The sequence below is a fragment of the Solanum stenotomum genome, chromosome 10, assembly GCF_019186545.1.
Source record: "Solanum stenotomum isolate F172 chromosome 10, ASM1918654v1, whole genome shotgun sequence".
Classification (NCBI taxonomy): Eukaryota; Viridiplantae; Streptophyta; class Magnoliopsida; order Solanales; family Solanaceae; genus Solanum; species Solanum stenotomum.
In genome coordinates this window covers 36,229,545-36,245,929 of record NC_064291.1, presented here as the reverse complement: position 1 = coordinate 36,245,929, position 16,385 = coordinate 36,229,545, and the positions used below count along the sequence as shown (strand labels likewise).

At 31.2% G+C, this 16,385-nt stretch overlaps 2 protein-coding genes across 2 annotated transcripts; one reads left to right on the top strand and one right to left on the bottom strand.

Moving 5' to 3' along the window:
* Positions 1–5,858: 5,858 nt before the first annotated feature.
* LOC125841128 (probable ADP,ATP carrier protein At5g56450) lies at positions 5,859–13,377 on the top strand. The gene is made up of 2 exons (XM_049520145.1): positions 5,859–6,257; positions 12,557–13,377. Exons 1-2 carry the CDS (start codon positions 5,922–5,924, stop codon positions 13,184–13,186), a joined length of 966 nt encoding a protein of 321 aa, XP_049376102.1. The 5' UTR covers positions 5,859–5,921; the 3' UTR covers positions 13,187–13,377.
* Positions 13,378–13,495: 118 nt separating this feature from the next.
* Positions 13,496–16,083, bottom strand: LOC125842941 (nucleosome assembly protein 1;2-like). The gene is made up of 11 exons (XM_049522214.1): positions 16,038–16,083; positions 15,912–15,946; positions 15,759–15,842; positions 15,429–15,521; positions 15,281–15,359; positions 15,137–15,198; positions 14,874–15,058; positions 14,624–14,792; positions 14,483–14,526; positions 14,070–14,230; positions 13,496–13,738 (listed from the first exon to the last, which is right to left on the bottom strand). Exons 1-10 carry the CDS (start codon positions 16,081–16,083, stop codon positions 14,071–14,073), a joined length of 957 nt encoding a protein of 318 aa, XP_049378171.1. The 3' UTR covers positions 13,496–13,738; position 14,070.
* Between the last annotated feature and the right edge of the window lie 302 nt (positions 16,084–16,385).

The window sequence follows — 16,385 nt, the reverse complement described above, 5'->3', positions numbered from 1 at the left end:
TTTACCTATTCACAAACGATACTAAAAATAAAATGAATCTTCAAAATAAATTAAAAACACCATAAAAAATTATCAGAAGAAAAGATAATTGTCTTTTTGAATTAGGTTTTCCCCATAAAAAAGATCGGACTATGATCCTATTTAGGGATATTTATTTATTTATTTGAAGATATGTTATATTTAATTTTGATTAAAACTAATTTATTTCAAGTGATAAGTTAAATTAAATAGTGCAATAATTCTTATACATGACAAGTATTAAATTAAACTCATTTTTGTTCAAATTAACTTTCAAGAACAAAACAGATTTATAAATTTGAAGTCCTTCACATATAATTTTAAGAAGTTAAATGTTAAGACAGAATATATAGTCAAACACGATAATCTATACTTCTATATGATAAACATAAATAAAGTTGTTATAAAATGACTTTTCTTTCGCCAAACTTATATATTTAGAGAGATGAATGAATGATGCATCAAATACGTTATTCTATTGAATCATAATAATTATGCTCTTTTTTTTTTTGGAATAATTCTTTATTTTATTTGAGAACCAACATATGATCATGAAAATTTCAAATCCTAGTTGAAGTTTTACTTCAAATTTGAATTGTGTTTTACATCCCACTTGTCATTTTAGAAGTTGTATTTAACTATATTCAAATATGAATATTATTTCAAATATTTTTTGTAATAAGTATAACAAAACATATCTCAATTTTTTTAAATATCAAATAACAAAAACAATTGAAATCTATGTCCAAACACCTACTTAAAATATGAAAAAGTCATTTTAAGAATGTCAAAATTGTGAATCAACTTTGCATATTTAATATTACATCTGAAATAAAGAATCTTGTAAGAATGATATTTTGCATCTTCTGTACTCGTTATGTTCTTCATTTTTCCTTAATTGATATTACATCAATTGTACATTGAAACTCGTTTTAAAAACTTTGTAACTTATGAAAAATCACCATTACATACAATTCAAAGTCAATATTAAAAAACAAATAAAGTTAGTAATAACAAAATGAGACGATTGAAAAGAAAATGGTATTAACAAAAAATGTGACAATATTGATATAGCTTTATTATGAAAAACATAACAGTTATTTTCCTATTTATACAAATAAAAACTGAGCAATGAATAAAAACACTTATTATTATTTTTAAAATGATAAAATGATTTTATTTTATGCAATTAATTTAAGAAACATATAAGAGAAATTGTTTTTTATTAAAACATATAAATATCTATGTTGGACTAAGGAATGATCTAAGAATTATAAGAAAAAAGGCAAAATCAAATTCTGTAATAAAATTAATTATTATATAGTTATAATAATTAATCTTAGAAATAAAAAATAAAATAAATGAAAAAGTACAAATAAGTAATTTAAGGAAATAATGTAAACAATATTAATAGTGATATTAAGTGAAGGAAGTAAAAGAAATCAATAGCATTGATGGTTATAAGTAGAGTCGTCAATATGGGCTAGGCCTGTTGGGCCGGCCTGGCCTAATCCGGGATTTAGTAGGATTGGGCTAAAAATTTTGGAGCCCATTTAAAAAAAGGGCTTTTAGCCCGACCTGAATAAGCCTGCTGATTTGTGGGGCTTGAGAAATATAGGTAGGGCCGGCCCGTGGGCTAATACAAATTAATTAAAAAATATAATATAATATTAAAATTTAAAATTAAAGAGATCCAAACTCAAAATTTATTTAAAGTTTTTTAGGAAATCACTAAGTATAGAAGTTGCATCCACCATGAAAATGTCCAAACACTTGTTGCTACTCGAAACTGGTTACATGGTTTTTCTCAAACTGGTAATATATTTTTGTGTACATTTAAATATTATAATTCTCAATTTAGTTATTTTTTAATATTTAACTAATTGAAACCGCATATAAATTGCATATGAAAATGAAGATGTTAAGACAACCTTCCCACAAGTTGATTCAGATATGCTTGATGAAGATGATCATGAAGTGTTAGATACGCCATAGGTTTCATGAAGTGTTAGATAATCTATAAGTTTCATGATTTTTTAAGGAGTTTATTTTTTACATTTTTATGGTTGGAATATTGTCATAATTTTTGTGATTTATTGTGATCATTGCAAAACAGTTAGGTTAATATTTCTATTTAGATATTTATACTTTTACCTTGAAAAAAACTTAATAAATATTATAAAGATAATTTTATTTGTGGATTTGATTAACAAGTAGTAACATTAACACCATGTAATATTGTTTTGTCGATATTTATGATAATATTTTTAAATTATAATTTATAATTTAATTTAATAATTATAAAAAAATATATAACTTTTTAAAAAGTGGGTTGGCTCGTCAAGCCTGTAGCCCACGTACTTGTGGGTTGGGCCGACCGTTTTCTGGCCCACACCAAAAATGGGCTAGCCTGGCCTGGCCTGTAAAATGTCAAAGCCTGTATGAGTTAGCCCGGATAAGGTGGGCTAGCCCATATTGACAGCTCTAGTTATAAGAATTAAATATGGTCATCTTTCATATTTTATAAGATTTTAAGTTTTTTAAAATTAGAAAAAACGCTAAAAAAAAAAAACTAAAATTCGAGGCACAATTTTTTTGAGAAGAGTGATCTTAATTTTGAGCAATTATTTTAATTAAAATGTTAGATTTTTTTTTTAAAAAAAATAAATATAAGATTTTTTAAATAAAACATATAATTATCAATGTTGGACTATGAAATGATTTAAAATTTATAAGAAGAATGTCAAAATCAAATTCGTTAAAAAAACATTACAATTCTTATGTAGTTATAATAAACAAAAATAAAATAAAAGAAAATTAACAAAGAAAGGAAAATAAGTAATTTAAGGAAATAATATAACAACATTAATAATGAAATTAAGGGAAGGAAGTAAAGGAAATTACTATCATTGATGATGATAAGAATTAAATGTGGTAATTTTTTTATTTTTGATAATTTTTCAGTTTTAAAATTAGAAAAAACTCCAAAAATAAAATAAAATTCGAGGCATATATTTTTTGGGAAGAGTAATTTTAATTTTAAGAAATTATTTTAATAGAAATGCAAGAAAAATTGTTTAACATGAATAAAAATAAAATAAATATCAATATTGGACTAAAAATATCACATCACATTTTTTTTTATTTAAGCTTTACTGTTGCATGTAAATATCTAAATAAATAAATAAAGAAAGAAATAAAAAATCAAATTATGTAAAAATATATATGTAATTCTTATAAAGTTATAATAACTAATTTCTTGAAATAAATAAAAAGAAAAGAAGTAATTTTAGGAAATTATATAAATAACATTAATTATAAGATGAAAGGAAAAAGTAAAAGAGATTAATAACCTTAATAGTGAAACAGATTAAATATGATCATCTTTTTAAGAAAATTTGGACAAAGTGCAAAAACAATATACCAAAAAATAAATAGAATTTCAGGCATTAGAAATTAAAAAATATACATAAAACATTAATTAAAAATAAATAAGAAAAAAAAAATTTTAATTGAAGACACAAAAATAAAACAAAATAAAAGAAGAAAAATATTAGTAGAATGAAGATGAAGAAATAATGTCGTTATAATTAACAATAAAATAAAATAAATTATAATTAAAGATATATAAAAAGAAATTAAGACAGAATAAAAGAAGAAATGAATTAGTAAATACTTATTCTCTTCCTAATTTAATACAATTTCCTAAGAAGATTGATTTTTTCATATTTTATAAGATTTTAAGTTTTTTAAAATTAGAAAAAACGCTAAAAAAAAAAAAAAAAAAACTAAAATTCGAGGCACAATTTTTTTGAGAAGAGTGATCTTAATTTTGAGCAATTATTTTAATTAAAATGTTAGAAAAAAATTAATAAAAATAAATAAATATAAGATTTTTTAAATAAAACATATAATTATCAATGTTGGACTATGAAATGATTTGAAATTTATAAGAAGAATGTCAAAATCAAATTCGTTAAAAAAACATTACAATTCTTATGTAGTTATAATAAATAAAAAAAATAAAAGAAAAATAACAAAGAAAGGAAAATAAGTAATTTAAGGAAATAATATAACAACATTAATAATGAAATTAAGGGAAGGAAGTAAAGGAAATTAATATCATTGATGATGATAAGAATTAAATGTGGTGATTTTTTATTTTTGATAATTTTTCAGTTTTAAAATTAGAAAAAACAAAATAAAATAAAATTCGAGGCATATTTTTTTTGGGAAGAGTAATTTTAATTTTAAGAAATTATTTTAATAGAAATGCAAGAAAATTTGTTTAACATTAATAAAAATAAATAAATATCAATATTGGACTAAAAATATCACATCACATTTTTTATTTAATCTTTACTGTTGCATGTAAATATCTAAATAAATAAAGAAAGAAAGAAATAAAAAAATCAAATTATGTAAAAATATATATGCAATTCTTATAAAGTTATAATAACTAATTTCTTGAAATAAATAAAAAGAAAAGAAGTGATTTTAGGAAATTATATAAATAACAGTAATTATAAGATGAAAGGAAAAAGTAAAAGAGATTAATAACCTTAATAGTGAAAGAGATTAAATATGATCATCTTTTTAAGAAAATTTGGACAAAGTGAGAAAACAAAATACCAAAAAATAAATAGAATTTCAGGCATTAGAAATTAAAAAATATACATAAAAATATTAATTAAAAATAAATAAGAAAAAATAAAATAAAGTTTAATTGAAGACACAAAAATAAAACAAAATAAAAGAAGAAAAATATTAGTAGAATAAAGATGAAGAAATAATGTCGTTATAATTAACAAAAAAATAAAATAAATTTTAATTAAAGATACATAAAAAGAAATTAAGACAGCATAGAAGAAGAAATGAATTAGTAAATACTTATTCTCTTCCTAATTTAATACAATTTCCTAAATAGATTGATTATTTTCCTAAATAAATCTTCTTATCCTTTAAAATACTAATCACTCTTCCTATAAATTTCTCAATCAATATGAATTTTTTTTCTCTCAATATAGAAGGAATCAACATTCTTTCAAAAAGACTTCTACTTTGAAGAGAAATTTTTGTTACATAATTTTTCTCTTTACACCAATATTAATATCTTTAGAAGATTCATAAGATATCCCCCCTTTTTTTTTCTTGAAGAAATCACAAGCCTAGAATTTTATTGGACATCTCAATGGCGAAATTTGATATCTATATATTCATCATTATCAATATCTTTAAAAGTTTCATCATTATCAATATCTTTAGAAGGATCATGAGATATTCTCTCATTCACTTTTCTTGTAAAAATCACAAGGGTAGAAATTCGCTGGACATCTCAATATCAAAATTTGATATCCATATTTTCATCATCAGAAGAAGAAGAGAGAAAGTGAAGGATTCCACTATTGTTAATTAAAATACTCAATTTTTTTTTATAGGCTAAATTTATAAACAGTTATGAAAAATGAAAAGGTTTTGATCTTTTCATCTTCCATTACTTAAATGTGTATTAGTATGATGAAAGTTTTAAAGGAGCATGATCTGATGCATTAAAATATTTTTCAGTTTTTTTCAAAATTACAAATAAAAATTGAAAAACAAAAATAAAATATCCAAAAAAAGGAGATAGAAGATAATTGAAATGTTGGCCATAGAAAAATGTCACATCAAATTGTCTATATTCAACTTTTTATATATATATATATATATATATATATATAAATTGTCAACAACCCCCATCAAAGCATATGAACCGCTCTTTGGAATTCTGTTATACACGACTCTAACAAAAGAGTCTTGAGAGACAAAAAGCGAAACGACGATAACATTCCAAAGAAAAAGGAAAACCTTGCAAAGATTACATTTTTATTTGCTTTTAATCTAACAAAAACTAAAAGGAGAAAATGGCGGAGGAGGATGGTGAAGGGGAACAGAAGGGTGCAAGGCTAATTCCAAGAAAATCTGAGCCGTGGGCAACTTTTAATCGAGATCTAATGGCGGGGGCAATTATGGGTGGTGCTGTGCACACGATTGTGGCACCAATTGAGCGAGCAAAGCTATTGTTGCAGACCCAAGAAAGCAATATAGCAATCTTGAGTGGTCCTCATAGGAGGTTCAAAGGCATGCTTGATTGCATAGGGAGCACTGTTAAGGAAGAAGGGGTTCTTTCCCTTTGGAGGGGTAATGGTAGCAGCGTGCTCAGATATTACCCTTCTGTGGCTCTCAACTTCTCTCTTAAGGTAAGGTACTCATATCATTCAAATTTCAACTCAATAGTTTTTTTAAAAAAAATATTTACTATTGGTTATCTGTGTGTTTCAGTAAAGTTTGCAAGAAATGGATACCTTTATTGAACATTTGCTTTGTAATTTCTTGCCTCTGTGTACTGCTGAACTGATTATTTTTTGAAGATTTTTCCAATTGTTTGTTTATAATGTATGGTGATATTAATTGGAGCTAACAAGAAATAGTAATCTATGCTAGGATTGATAGTGAAAAGGTTACCTACATGTAGTCGATTTTGATATTTCAGTTGGTGATTGTTCTCACTTTTGCTTATTGGTTCATGTGTATGTGTGTAGATGGTTTAGAGTTTTTACGCGATTTTGAAGGCATGCTTGAAATCATGAAATGGAAGCTATACTTTTCTTTGGTAGTCTTGAGAAAAAGTACGCTTAAGTATATTGATCCATTTTGTTTGAAATGTTGGTTGTGTCTGAAGAAAGTAACAAATGCGTACAGAACGTGTTTTTTTTTTTAATAATTTAGAGGACAGGGTAGCATGACTTCTCAGAGAGGAGCTTTTAGAGGTAATTTTCCTAAAAGATCTCTATTAAGTCATACTACAAACTGAGTATTGGCCGAAGGAGGTGACACAAGTTTCATATGGTTGTCATTATGTAAAACAAAGGACTTTAAAGAGAAGTTCTTTTTTATTGGCATCGTCTGCTGTATGGGAAGCCATTTTACTAGCTGATACTTAAGGAGGAGGGGTTATATTATTGTCAGTGGGTGTTGCATGTGTAAGAACCACGGGGAGGATGTGGATCACTTAATACCTCATAGTAGTTTTACTTTGAATAATGAGCCCCAATATTTGCAATTTTCAATGTGGAATCAGTACTTCCAAGAACAATAGTCGAGTTCATAAATGGTTGGAGATTGAACAAGTAAAATGGCTATGAGGAAAAATATTAAAGACAGTTTTAATATGCATTTTTTGGCTGGTGATGATATTGCAATCCATCCTAATAAATTAATAATATAATACAAACCATCCTAACAAATCATCAATAGGGAAAAATAAAAAGCTTTTGACAGATTTGAGAACTATTTGTTAAATGTCAAGGAACTCCCTCTTATTTTATTTAGTTTTTGATGCATTGAGGGTATTGATTGTTGTATAAATTGCTGGATTGGTTTTTGGATGCTATAGATACTTGTAACATATGTGTTTGTATACTCATAAACCTTCATGGTGTACATTTATAAAACTAATTGATTTATCAAAAAAAGGAGTTCAGAGGGCAAGTTAACTGTGATTGTTGAATGGATGAATACTATTATTTAGGACTTGATTTTGGAAATGCTTAGTGAGTAAATGTCAGCAATTATGAACTATCAAGTGCCAATACAATACTAAATCTCTTGCTTCAAACATAGTTCTGTAAATTTGTTAATAATCTGTCATTGCTTCATGATTATATTATATAGATTTGTATTAAGTTTGTCAATTTAAGAGCTTATAGTTAATGATATTAATTAACTAGGTGTGCCTAAATTGTGTTCAGTTATTAGCACAATAGGTGATTTGCAAGCGTCTTCTGGAGTTTAATTTCATGTTATCTTACAGAGGACTTGTGATATAATTAAATGACATTTCAGATAATATAGGTTAGTGGATCCGATATTTGATATCCAATGTCAAATTGTTAGTGATATAGTTTTAGTCTTGAAAATCTTGTTTTCATTGTTCAGTTTTATCAGATAATCCCTATTTATAAACTGAATGGATATGATGGTAAGAGTTGGGTGTTGAAACAGGTTGCTTCAGAGATTAAGCTGATTGATTCCAATTCTAAATCGGTAGACTAATTTAGTTCTAGATTAAATGATACCTAAAATGAAAAAATAATGCCCCAAAGGCCTAGCTCAAGTGGCAAAAGGTGGAGGATTTGTGGCTTAGGTTGCAGGTTCAAGCCCCACACCATGCAAAGCAAAGCCTGGTATTTAAGTGGAGAAGGGTAGAGGGGCGGGCCCATTATTCACCGAGTTTAGAAGGATGTGATTGGTCCAAAGGGCGGGTCACAGACGGATTTCTCGGTTATAAAAAAAAATGAAAAAAGAATGATGATACCTGAAATGGAAGTTCTCCACCGAAGAAATATCAGAGTAAGAAATAAGGAGGAGTGCTATCTATATGGAAGCATTGATGATTGAGAATGAGGAGAAAAAGGTGTTAAAGCATTGCACAACTTAGCCGGCTATCCCCAGTAATGAAATACATCCGTGGAGTCACCATCTACCTTGTATATCAAGCTTGGATACCATCAGTATTTTCGAAATCAAACTACTCCAACTAGGAAGTTCAAGCATCATGGTTAAATTACTATTCATTCATGACGAGAACGCTGGAGATTCAAACAAGTGGATGCAGTCAACTGTGGGTTGATCTCTTAAATGGGGGGGGGGGGGGGGGGGGNNNGGGGGGGGGGGGGGGGTGATTAGAGAGAAGATGGATTTTTGAGAATTTAAAAATTCTTTTTCTTCCTCAAGTTGAGTCTAAGGCAATCTTTTGCTGATGAAAATAAGAGGAGGAAAATTGGGGGAGTAATGAAAATTCAAAATCTATTATAGATAGAGATGAATAGGTTTAAGGATCTATTTTCAAAAGGAGGCCATCAGATATGAATTTGTGATATAGTGGATGTTTTTTCCTAACTTCTTTTGTTAAGAAACAAAAAGGAAAAGCACTCATGTTCTATATGGTTTTGACTTGCTTTCTGGAGGTTGAGGCGATAGATAGTCAGAGGGATCTGTAGATGTGATCTCATGTCATTTTGCATCTTTAGTGTTTTGACATTTTACATGTGTTGTGCTCCTTTATAGATGTGATGCCCCAACATTGACCTATCAATATATCAACTACCCTCAATCCCGAATTAATTAGGGCTATCCAATTTCAGGTTTGGAGGATTCATTATATTTAAACTATATTCAACTGTTTTTACACTGGCTATCAACCGACCAAATTTCTCCACCTTTATCCTGGCTCCCAAAAGTACCTATATGGAAGGTAATACAAATTGAAAATAATTTGATTCTTAAATTGCATGAATGTATGAAGATTGGGTAGGGGTGGCTTGTCATACAATGATACATCACCATGAAATGATGAATAACCTGATAATACATGCTATTTACCAATTTCCACTCTGTTTTTCTATTTTTTGTTCATTGCTGCCTCTGTTCTTTTTAGTTTCTTTCCCAATTTTCTAGTTTAATTTTTCAAGTGTTTAGTCCTTCGTGCATTTCTGCCTCTATTTTGTGTCTCTTGATTCATTACTGCCTCTGTTTTCCAGTTCTTGTACCATTTTCTAGCTTCTTGTGTTCACTTCTGCCCCTATTTCGTAGTTTCGTGTTCAATTTTTTAGTATTTTATTGATTTCTTACTCTGTTTCCTAGTTGATTGTTCAATTTGGTCTTCCTTTTGTTGGGTGGTTGTACATTATTACTTGAAGTTTCCTATTGATTCATTGCTGCCTCTGTTTTCTAGTTCTTGTGCAATTTTCTAGTTTCTTGTTCATTTCTGCCCTATTTTCTAGTTTTGTATTCAATTTTCTCGTTTGTTGTTAATTTCTGCATCTGTTTCCTAGCTGTATATTTGCTTTGTCTTTACATTGTTTACCTTTTGGATTGAATTATTGCCTTGGGTGTGTCGACCAGTGAATAAGTTTTTAATCTATTTCTTCTTCATCCCTGTTAAAAGATGTATGCTTCTTTAGCCCTATTATGTAGTTCTTGTACGACCTCTATTTGTAGCTCTTGTGCAGTCGTTGTCCAAATTCTGTGCATACTTGTATTTTCTTATCAATTCTTGTCTAGTCTCTCGTTACATAGATTAATTCTTGACTTTACCCTTGTCTCAGTGTGTTTTTTGTATATCCTGGTTTTGTTTCGTCTGCTTTAGTTGCTACTCTGATGGAGCCGGGGTGATGGTCAAGGGTGATATGTGGGTTAAGGGAGCATCTAGCTTGAGAATAAGGTTGTGGAACATAGGGTCTTTGATAGGGAAATCCATAAAGTTAGTTCAGATTCTTTAGAAGAGGAAGATTAATATAGCTTGTGTCTAGGAAATCAAATGGGTAGGAACCAAGGCTCGGGATATGGGTAAGTTAAGTTGTGGTACTCAGGAGAGGCAAGGAATAGGAATGGAGTAGGTATTTTAGTTGACAAGATCTTAGGGAGCAAGTGGTAGAGGTTAAGAAGGTCAATGATAGGATGATGGCAATCAAGCTAGTCATGGGAAGGCTTACTCTAAGCATTATTAGCGCATATGCACCGCAAGCAGGCTTGAACGAGGATGTCAAAAAGTGTTTTTGAGAGGATTTGGATAATGTTGTGAAAGGTATACCGCCCACGTAGAAGCTATCTGTAGGAGGGGATTCAATGGACATATTGGGACAACCTTCGGGGGTTATTACAATGTGTATGGAGGTTTTGATTTTGGGGATCAATTAAGGAGTCTTACTTTTGGATTTTGCAAAAGCTTTTGAGTGGGTAATTGCAAATTCGAGTTTTCCAAAGAAGGAGCATCATTTGGTTAGCTTCCGTAGCACAGTGGTTAGGACTCAATTACTTGCTCTTTAGGAAGGGTGATAGCGGCATTTACGGGGATTGCAAGGTTATTTTGGGTGAGAATCATACAACTGAAGATAAGCTCACACTGATGTATGGATTTGGATATTAAGAGGAAGATGTCGAAGAGGACGGAGTATGACCGGCCAAGGATCAGATGGGGTGGCTTGACTCCTATTAGAGCTCAGGTTATAGGGAGAAGTTGATGGCAATGGGGATGCGACCAGCAGGATAAGGCAACTAGTTGTATGAATGAAACTGCAAGAGAGGTGGTATCGAAGGGTATGTATCTCTAGTGGACATTGAGAAGATTGGTGGTGGAATGGTGAAGTCTTACATAAAGTGGAAGCAAAGAAAACGGCTTATGCAAAGTTGGAGGAGAGCAAAGACGAGGTGGTTAAGCGGGCTAGGAGGGAAATGTATATGGTGGTGAGAAAGGAGGCGAAGTTGGTGGTTACAACGGCAAAAACGACAACTTTCAATTTTCATGGCGTTTGTATATGTTTTCATGGCGTTTGTGAATACTTTAAGAATAATTGAATTTTGTTTGAAAAGTTTGTGTTATTATATATAGCTTGCTAATACTCTAACTTGCACATCAACTATCATTTTCCAGTGTTGAATCTAAATTAAAAAGATGAACTGACAGAATTAAGGATGGCTTGGAGATATGTCTAGATACAAAAGATAAAGTCTCCAAAAAACATAATCTGTTGCTAATTGCTTGAATTTGAGTTGTAAACCTGAAAACGGTCATGCTTCTTGTTCTTGCTAGCAAGTATCTTGTTACAGCAGCGAGAGATGACTCTTTATGAGAATATTTTTTAGTTCGCTGCATGTTTCAACTTTTTCTCTATTTTCAGTCTTCTGGAATCTGATAGGGAAGGTCATCGGAGAATGAGGTCCATGAATCGTTTGTACAACATAAAACAGGCATTGCAATGGCTTGATGGCTTTAGTTTACCACATAATAGTCTATCGATGATTGTTTCCTTGATAACTCATTATAATTGGAAAACGATTAACATCAAAATATTTAGGAGTCGCAATTCATATCGTTGTTGAAAGAAAAGAGAACCTTTTCTACTTCGTTGTTTTCGTGACACATTAAATCCATCATATCTGGTTTTTTTTCTGTAGGTATAGTTGTTACGGTGTTGCATATGCTATGTGATCATGTTATTTTCACTCCAGCTTGTCCATCCACGTACACAGAGTTCTGAGTCAGGAACAGATTTTCTTTTTCTTTAAGAAAGAAACTTTTCTCATTATTATGTGATCGAATAGGAATTTCATATCTTCTGCCTCTTTCCTGACTATTTTAGCAAGTGTCCTTTATGAACTTACAACCATCTGACGGCATCTGCAACCTATTTCTGGTTTCAGAGAACCAACCATGTCATATGCCAACATGGTTGTTGATAATTTTCTGCACAACATATATTTAGTGTAGGTATGAGGTACCATAGAAATGACCTTTTAGTGGTTGATATGGAATTGTGCATGCTTCCTGTGGGAGAGGGAGTGAGGGACGCGGCTATTCTTTTAGATCTTTCATTACCTTTTCCAGTGATATCCTCTATAGCTTCTGTAATGTATGATGTTACTTTGAGTGAGTATTGAAGAGTTCATTTACTGCCTATTTTGTCTCAAGAACTAATCAAATGCTTTCTGAATGCAGGATCTCTATAGGAATATTTTACACAGCAACTTTCAAGATGGTCACTTTTTGGCTGGTTCATCAGCTAATTTTATTGCTGGGTCTGCAGCTGGTTGTACAACATTGATCATTATTTATCCACTAGATATTTCACATACACGACTCGCAGCTGACCTTGGTCAGTATGAAACTCGTCAGTTCCGTGGCATTTACCACTTTCTGAGGACAATACATGAGAAAGATGGAATTCGAGGCATTTACAGGGGGCTTCCCGCCTCTCTCCATGGAATGATTGTTCATAGAGGTCTTTACTTTGGGGGTTTTGACACCATAAAAGACAGGATGTCTGAAAATTCTGAAGCAGAGGTGCCATTATGGAAACGCTGGTTGGTTGCTCAGGCAGTCACAACATCTGCTGGCCTGTTTTCGTATCCTTTGGATACAGTTCGGAGGCGAATGATGATGCAATCTGGCTTAGAAAAGCCAATGTACAGAAGCACATTTGATTGTTGGCGGAGGATTTACAAGACAGAAGGATTTACTTCATTTTACCGTGGAGCTCTGTCAAATATTTTCAGAAGTACTGGTGCTGCAGCTGTTTTAGTGTTATATGATGAGGTGAAAAAGTTCATGAATTGGAGTGGATTATAGCATTAGGTGTTTCATGTCAATATTAATCATCACACAAATGGGATTAGGAGAACCCAAAATATGTTAGCCTTACTTTGTAGGGATGCATTTTGATAGCCTCAAAAGTGACAAAACATACAATGTTGTAAAACCTGTCCTGATTCTTTCCGCTTTTGGATCACAATAAATATCACAACATTTTACAATCAAAGTTAAGCACTTTGCAGTTCTGTTACATTTCCAGTGTACTTTTTTCGTGCAAATATTGTGTTCCGTAATGTATGTACTGTGGCGGATCCAGAATTCTCAAACTAGTGGATTGTGAGAATTAACAATAACAGAAATACAGTATCCAATATAATAAATTCAAAATTGCAAGCTCAAAACCCAGCTTGTTCAAAAATATAGTGTCTTCCTGCCAGAAATCTATTTTGGAGAAAAATAAAAATAAATAAATAAATAAATAAAATCAATATATGTAGCAAATGGTTTACGTAACACAATCACAACAGAGGTACAATTCCGAGCAGCGTCTGAGACCTCTTACTGTCGTCTAGTTTCTTCACTGCCATCCTGCAATTACCATAAGTGAAGGAGGCTGTTATCTGGACTAAGAGAAGGAAACATAACAAGAATATGATGCAAAATTCAAATCTACTATTACTTCTATCCGGCAAACAATCACTATAATGCTAAAGCAGTACAAGAATATGAACTAACATTCAGATTTAGCATGCAACATTCGCAAACAAATCACTGAAATAGCTGTAAACGTCAAACATCTACTGAAGTTACATTTCAGAATATCTTAGCAGTTGTATACTTTTATGCAAGTGTTTTTCAACTATAAATGCTGAGGATTTCTTTCCTTCTCTCCACGAACAAAGGACAAGGACTATTGTACCTTAATGGTTTTCTTTAACATTTTCTTCATCATCCTCTTCTTCATCATTCTCTTCCTCTTCCTCGGCATCATCATCACCTTCTTCTTCATCATTGATGGGAACGGCCTCTCCAGTAAACCAAGACACAGCATGAGGAATGATCTTTTCTCGAATGGTGGACCTGCAATAGCAAATCACTACAACTGCTTAAGAGGCTTGTAATGTAGCATTCTTCCTCAATAGCATCTCTCCGAAAAGGTTTAGCATTGCAGAAAGCCACTTTATCAAGAATAGCTAAGTTGATGAGATTGTAAGTTCAGCATATACAGTCAAAGGTGAGACCATGCTTTTCATGTCATTTCAATTTTTCGTCTACCTAATAACTGTTAAGCCACTCCATTTTTGAGACAGTTTTTAGTACATGAGGACTTACCCAATCTCATAATCTTGTTCCATCTGACCTTGAAGCAATTCAGCCTTGCAAAACATAACACACAAAAAGTGAGGCCAATTGGCAGCAAGAAATGAAAAGCAACGTACATGTTGATGTGATTTGTTCCCTAAAGCCACTTACAGTTTCCTCATCAAGTTCCTCAGGTAGTTGAGGTGGATCAAAAAAATGAAAGAAACTTTCACATTCCTCAGTTTTTATGATTGGCTTCATATCGTTGGATCCTTTCTTTGGCTTCTTCTTTAGGATCTTCTGTGTCAAACATTTCCTGGGAAACCATTCTATCTCTGTCCTAAAGGTACCCCGAGGAAGACATGCAATTAGAAGGAAGTAATTCAATTTTCATAACATGGAAAGAAAAATGTAGTTGTACCCTATTGCATTCTCTAGAATATGTTCATCCTCGCTAATCATGTGATATGTCTTTGTCAGCACATTGTTGTTGAAATATGGATTTGTATCAAAAAAGAAGTCAAGCTTAAAACCCTTGGCATCATCTAGTCTATTCCATTTGACATCTTTGAGATACTGGAGGGCATCTTCATCTTTCTCAGTAATCTGAATACGAGCAGACTGATCAATCAGTGGGACAAGTCGTATTGCAAAAAATCAAATGAAACAGTAAACTCATATTACCTCTTTCGCGGTTATTTCATTATTTTTCATTGCCAGCAGCCAGAAATGGGGAATACCTTTATCTGAATGCAAGATTCATTTCTTATCACGAACAGAAAGCTTGAAAAACATAGGACTTAAGACATGATAGCCTTGAAAGAATACCTCCTGCTAATTCATTGGTTTTTTCTTCTACTGTACCTTCATCTCCAGCTTCAACCACGCCATTCACAATCTCATATCGCTGCAAATGCACCAAAAAATATGTTATATAAACTATACATAGATGTGTACTATACTACACACACATTACCTTGTTGTAAAGTGGCTCATACAACTTGTGGAACTTTGCTTCCAAAGCTGCCTTCTCCTCAAGGAACTGTGCCTCTAATTCATTATATTGGCTCTGCATTGATAAGGAAAACAAAATTTTAATATTGTGCTAGACTAAGCTTTAAATCCTTACTCAAATCAAGAGGACAAAACAGAGAGAATAACATAAAAACTAAACGAAGCAACATATATTGTATCTTTTCTTGATTGTGTCAACATTAACCATAAGTCTAACTTAACTAGTAATCAAATTAAACTCAATCAGATGATGCTAATAAAGGTTACAAACAAATATGTTTTAGAGTAAAACCTGAATCTCTGTGAGGACATCAACACGCATCCTAATGTTTTTCGGAAGTTTGTCCAGAAAACCAGAGTGATCCCTTGTCTTGTTCTGCAACATAATTTAATCAAACATTAAAATGAATCCAAATCACTAATGACTTTTGGTTCAAGTAGGCACCTTGATGGCATTTACAAGATCCTCAGCAGAGAGAGCTAAAACGAACAACATTAAAACAGATCAAAATGTGAATGGATGATCAGTTAGCAATTGAAATGATTCAAATTGGAGTAATTCATTTCATACCAATAGTGGCATCAGCTATGTTGACCTGATCCTTTTGATCACTCATAGTTGTACTAAATTCAAGAAAGTTTATTGTAATTGAAACGATTAAAATAGAAATCAAATTGAAAAAATGTTGTCTTTCAATTAGATATGTAATGATTTGTGTCCTGCCAGCACACTTGGACTGTCAACTATTCATCTTTTTACTACACTTGAGAAAACAAAATTTCCATCTTAATTAACTATAGGGAAAATGATAGAGGAGACAAAGTCATGAAGATAATTACACAAGTCTCAATTGTGAATTTGGTGGGAAAAAAAAGGGGTAGAAGTTGTGAATTTTAATTGGCTTCCTACTTTGGATGG

Coding starts and splice junctions, on each gene's coding strand:
- LOC125842941 (XM_049522214.1), bottom strand. CDS start 16,083: ATGAGTGATCAAAAGGATCAGGTCAACATAGCTGATGCCACTATTG. Junction 15,522..15,758: donor ATGTCCTCACAGAGATTCAG/GTTTTACTCTAA, acceptor TTATCAATGCAG/AGCCAATATAATGAATTAGA. Junction 14,527..14,623: donor AGGAACTTGATGAGGAAACT/GTAAGTGGCTTT, acceptor ATGTTTTGCAAG/GCTGAATTGCTTCAAGGTCA.
- LOC125841128 (XM_049520145.1), top strand. CDS start 5,922: ATGGCGGAGGAGGATGGTGAAGGGGAACAGAAGGGTGCAAGGCTAATT. Junction 6,258..12,556: donor CTCTCAACTTCTCTCTTAAG/GTAAGGTACTCA, acceptor TTCTGAATGCAG/GATCTCTATAGGAATATTTT.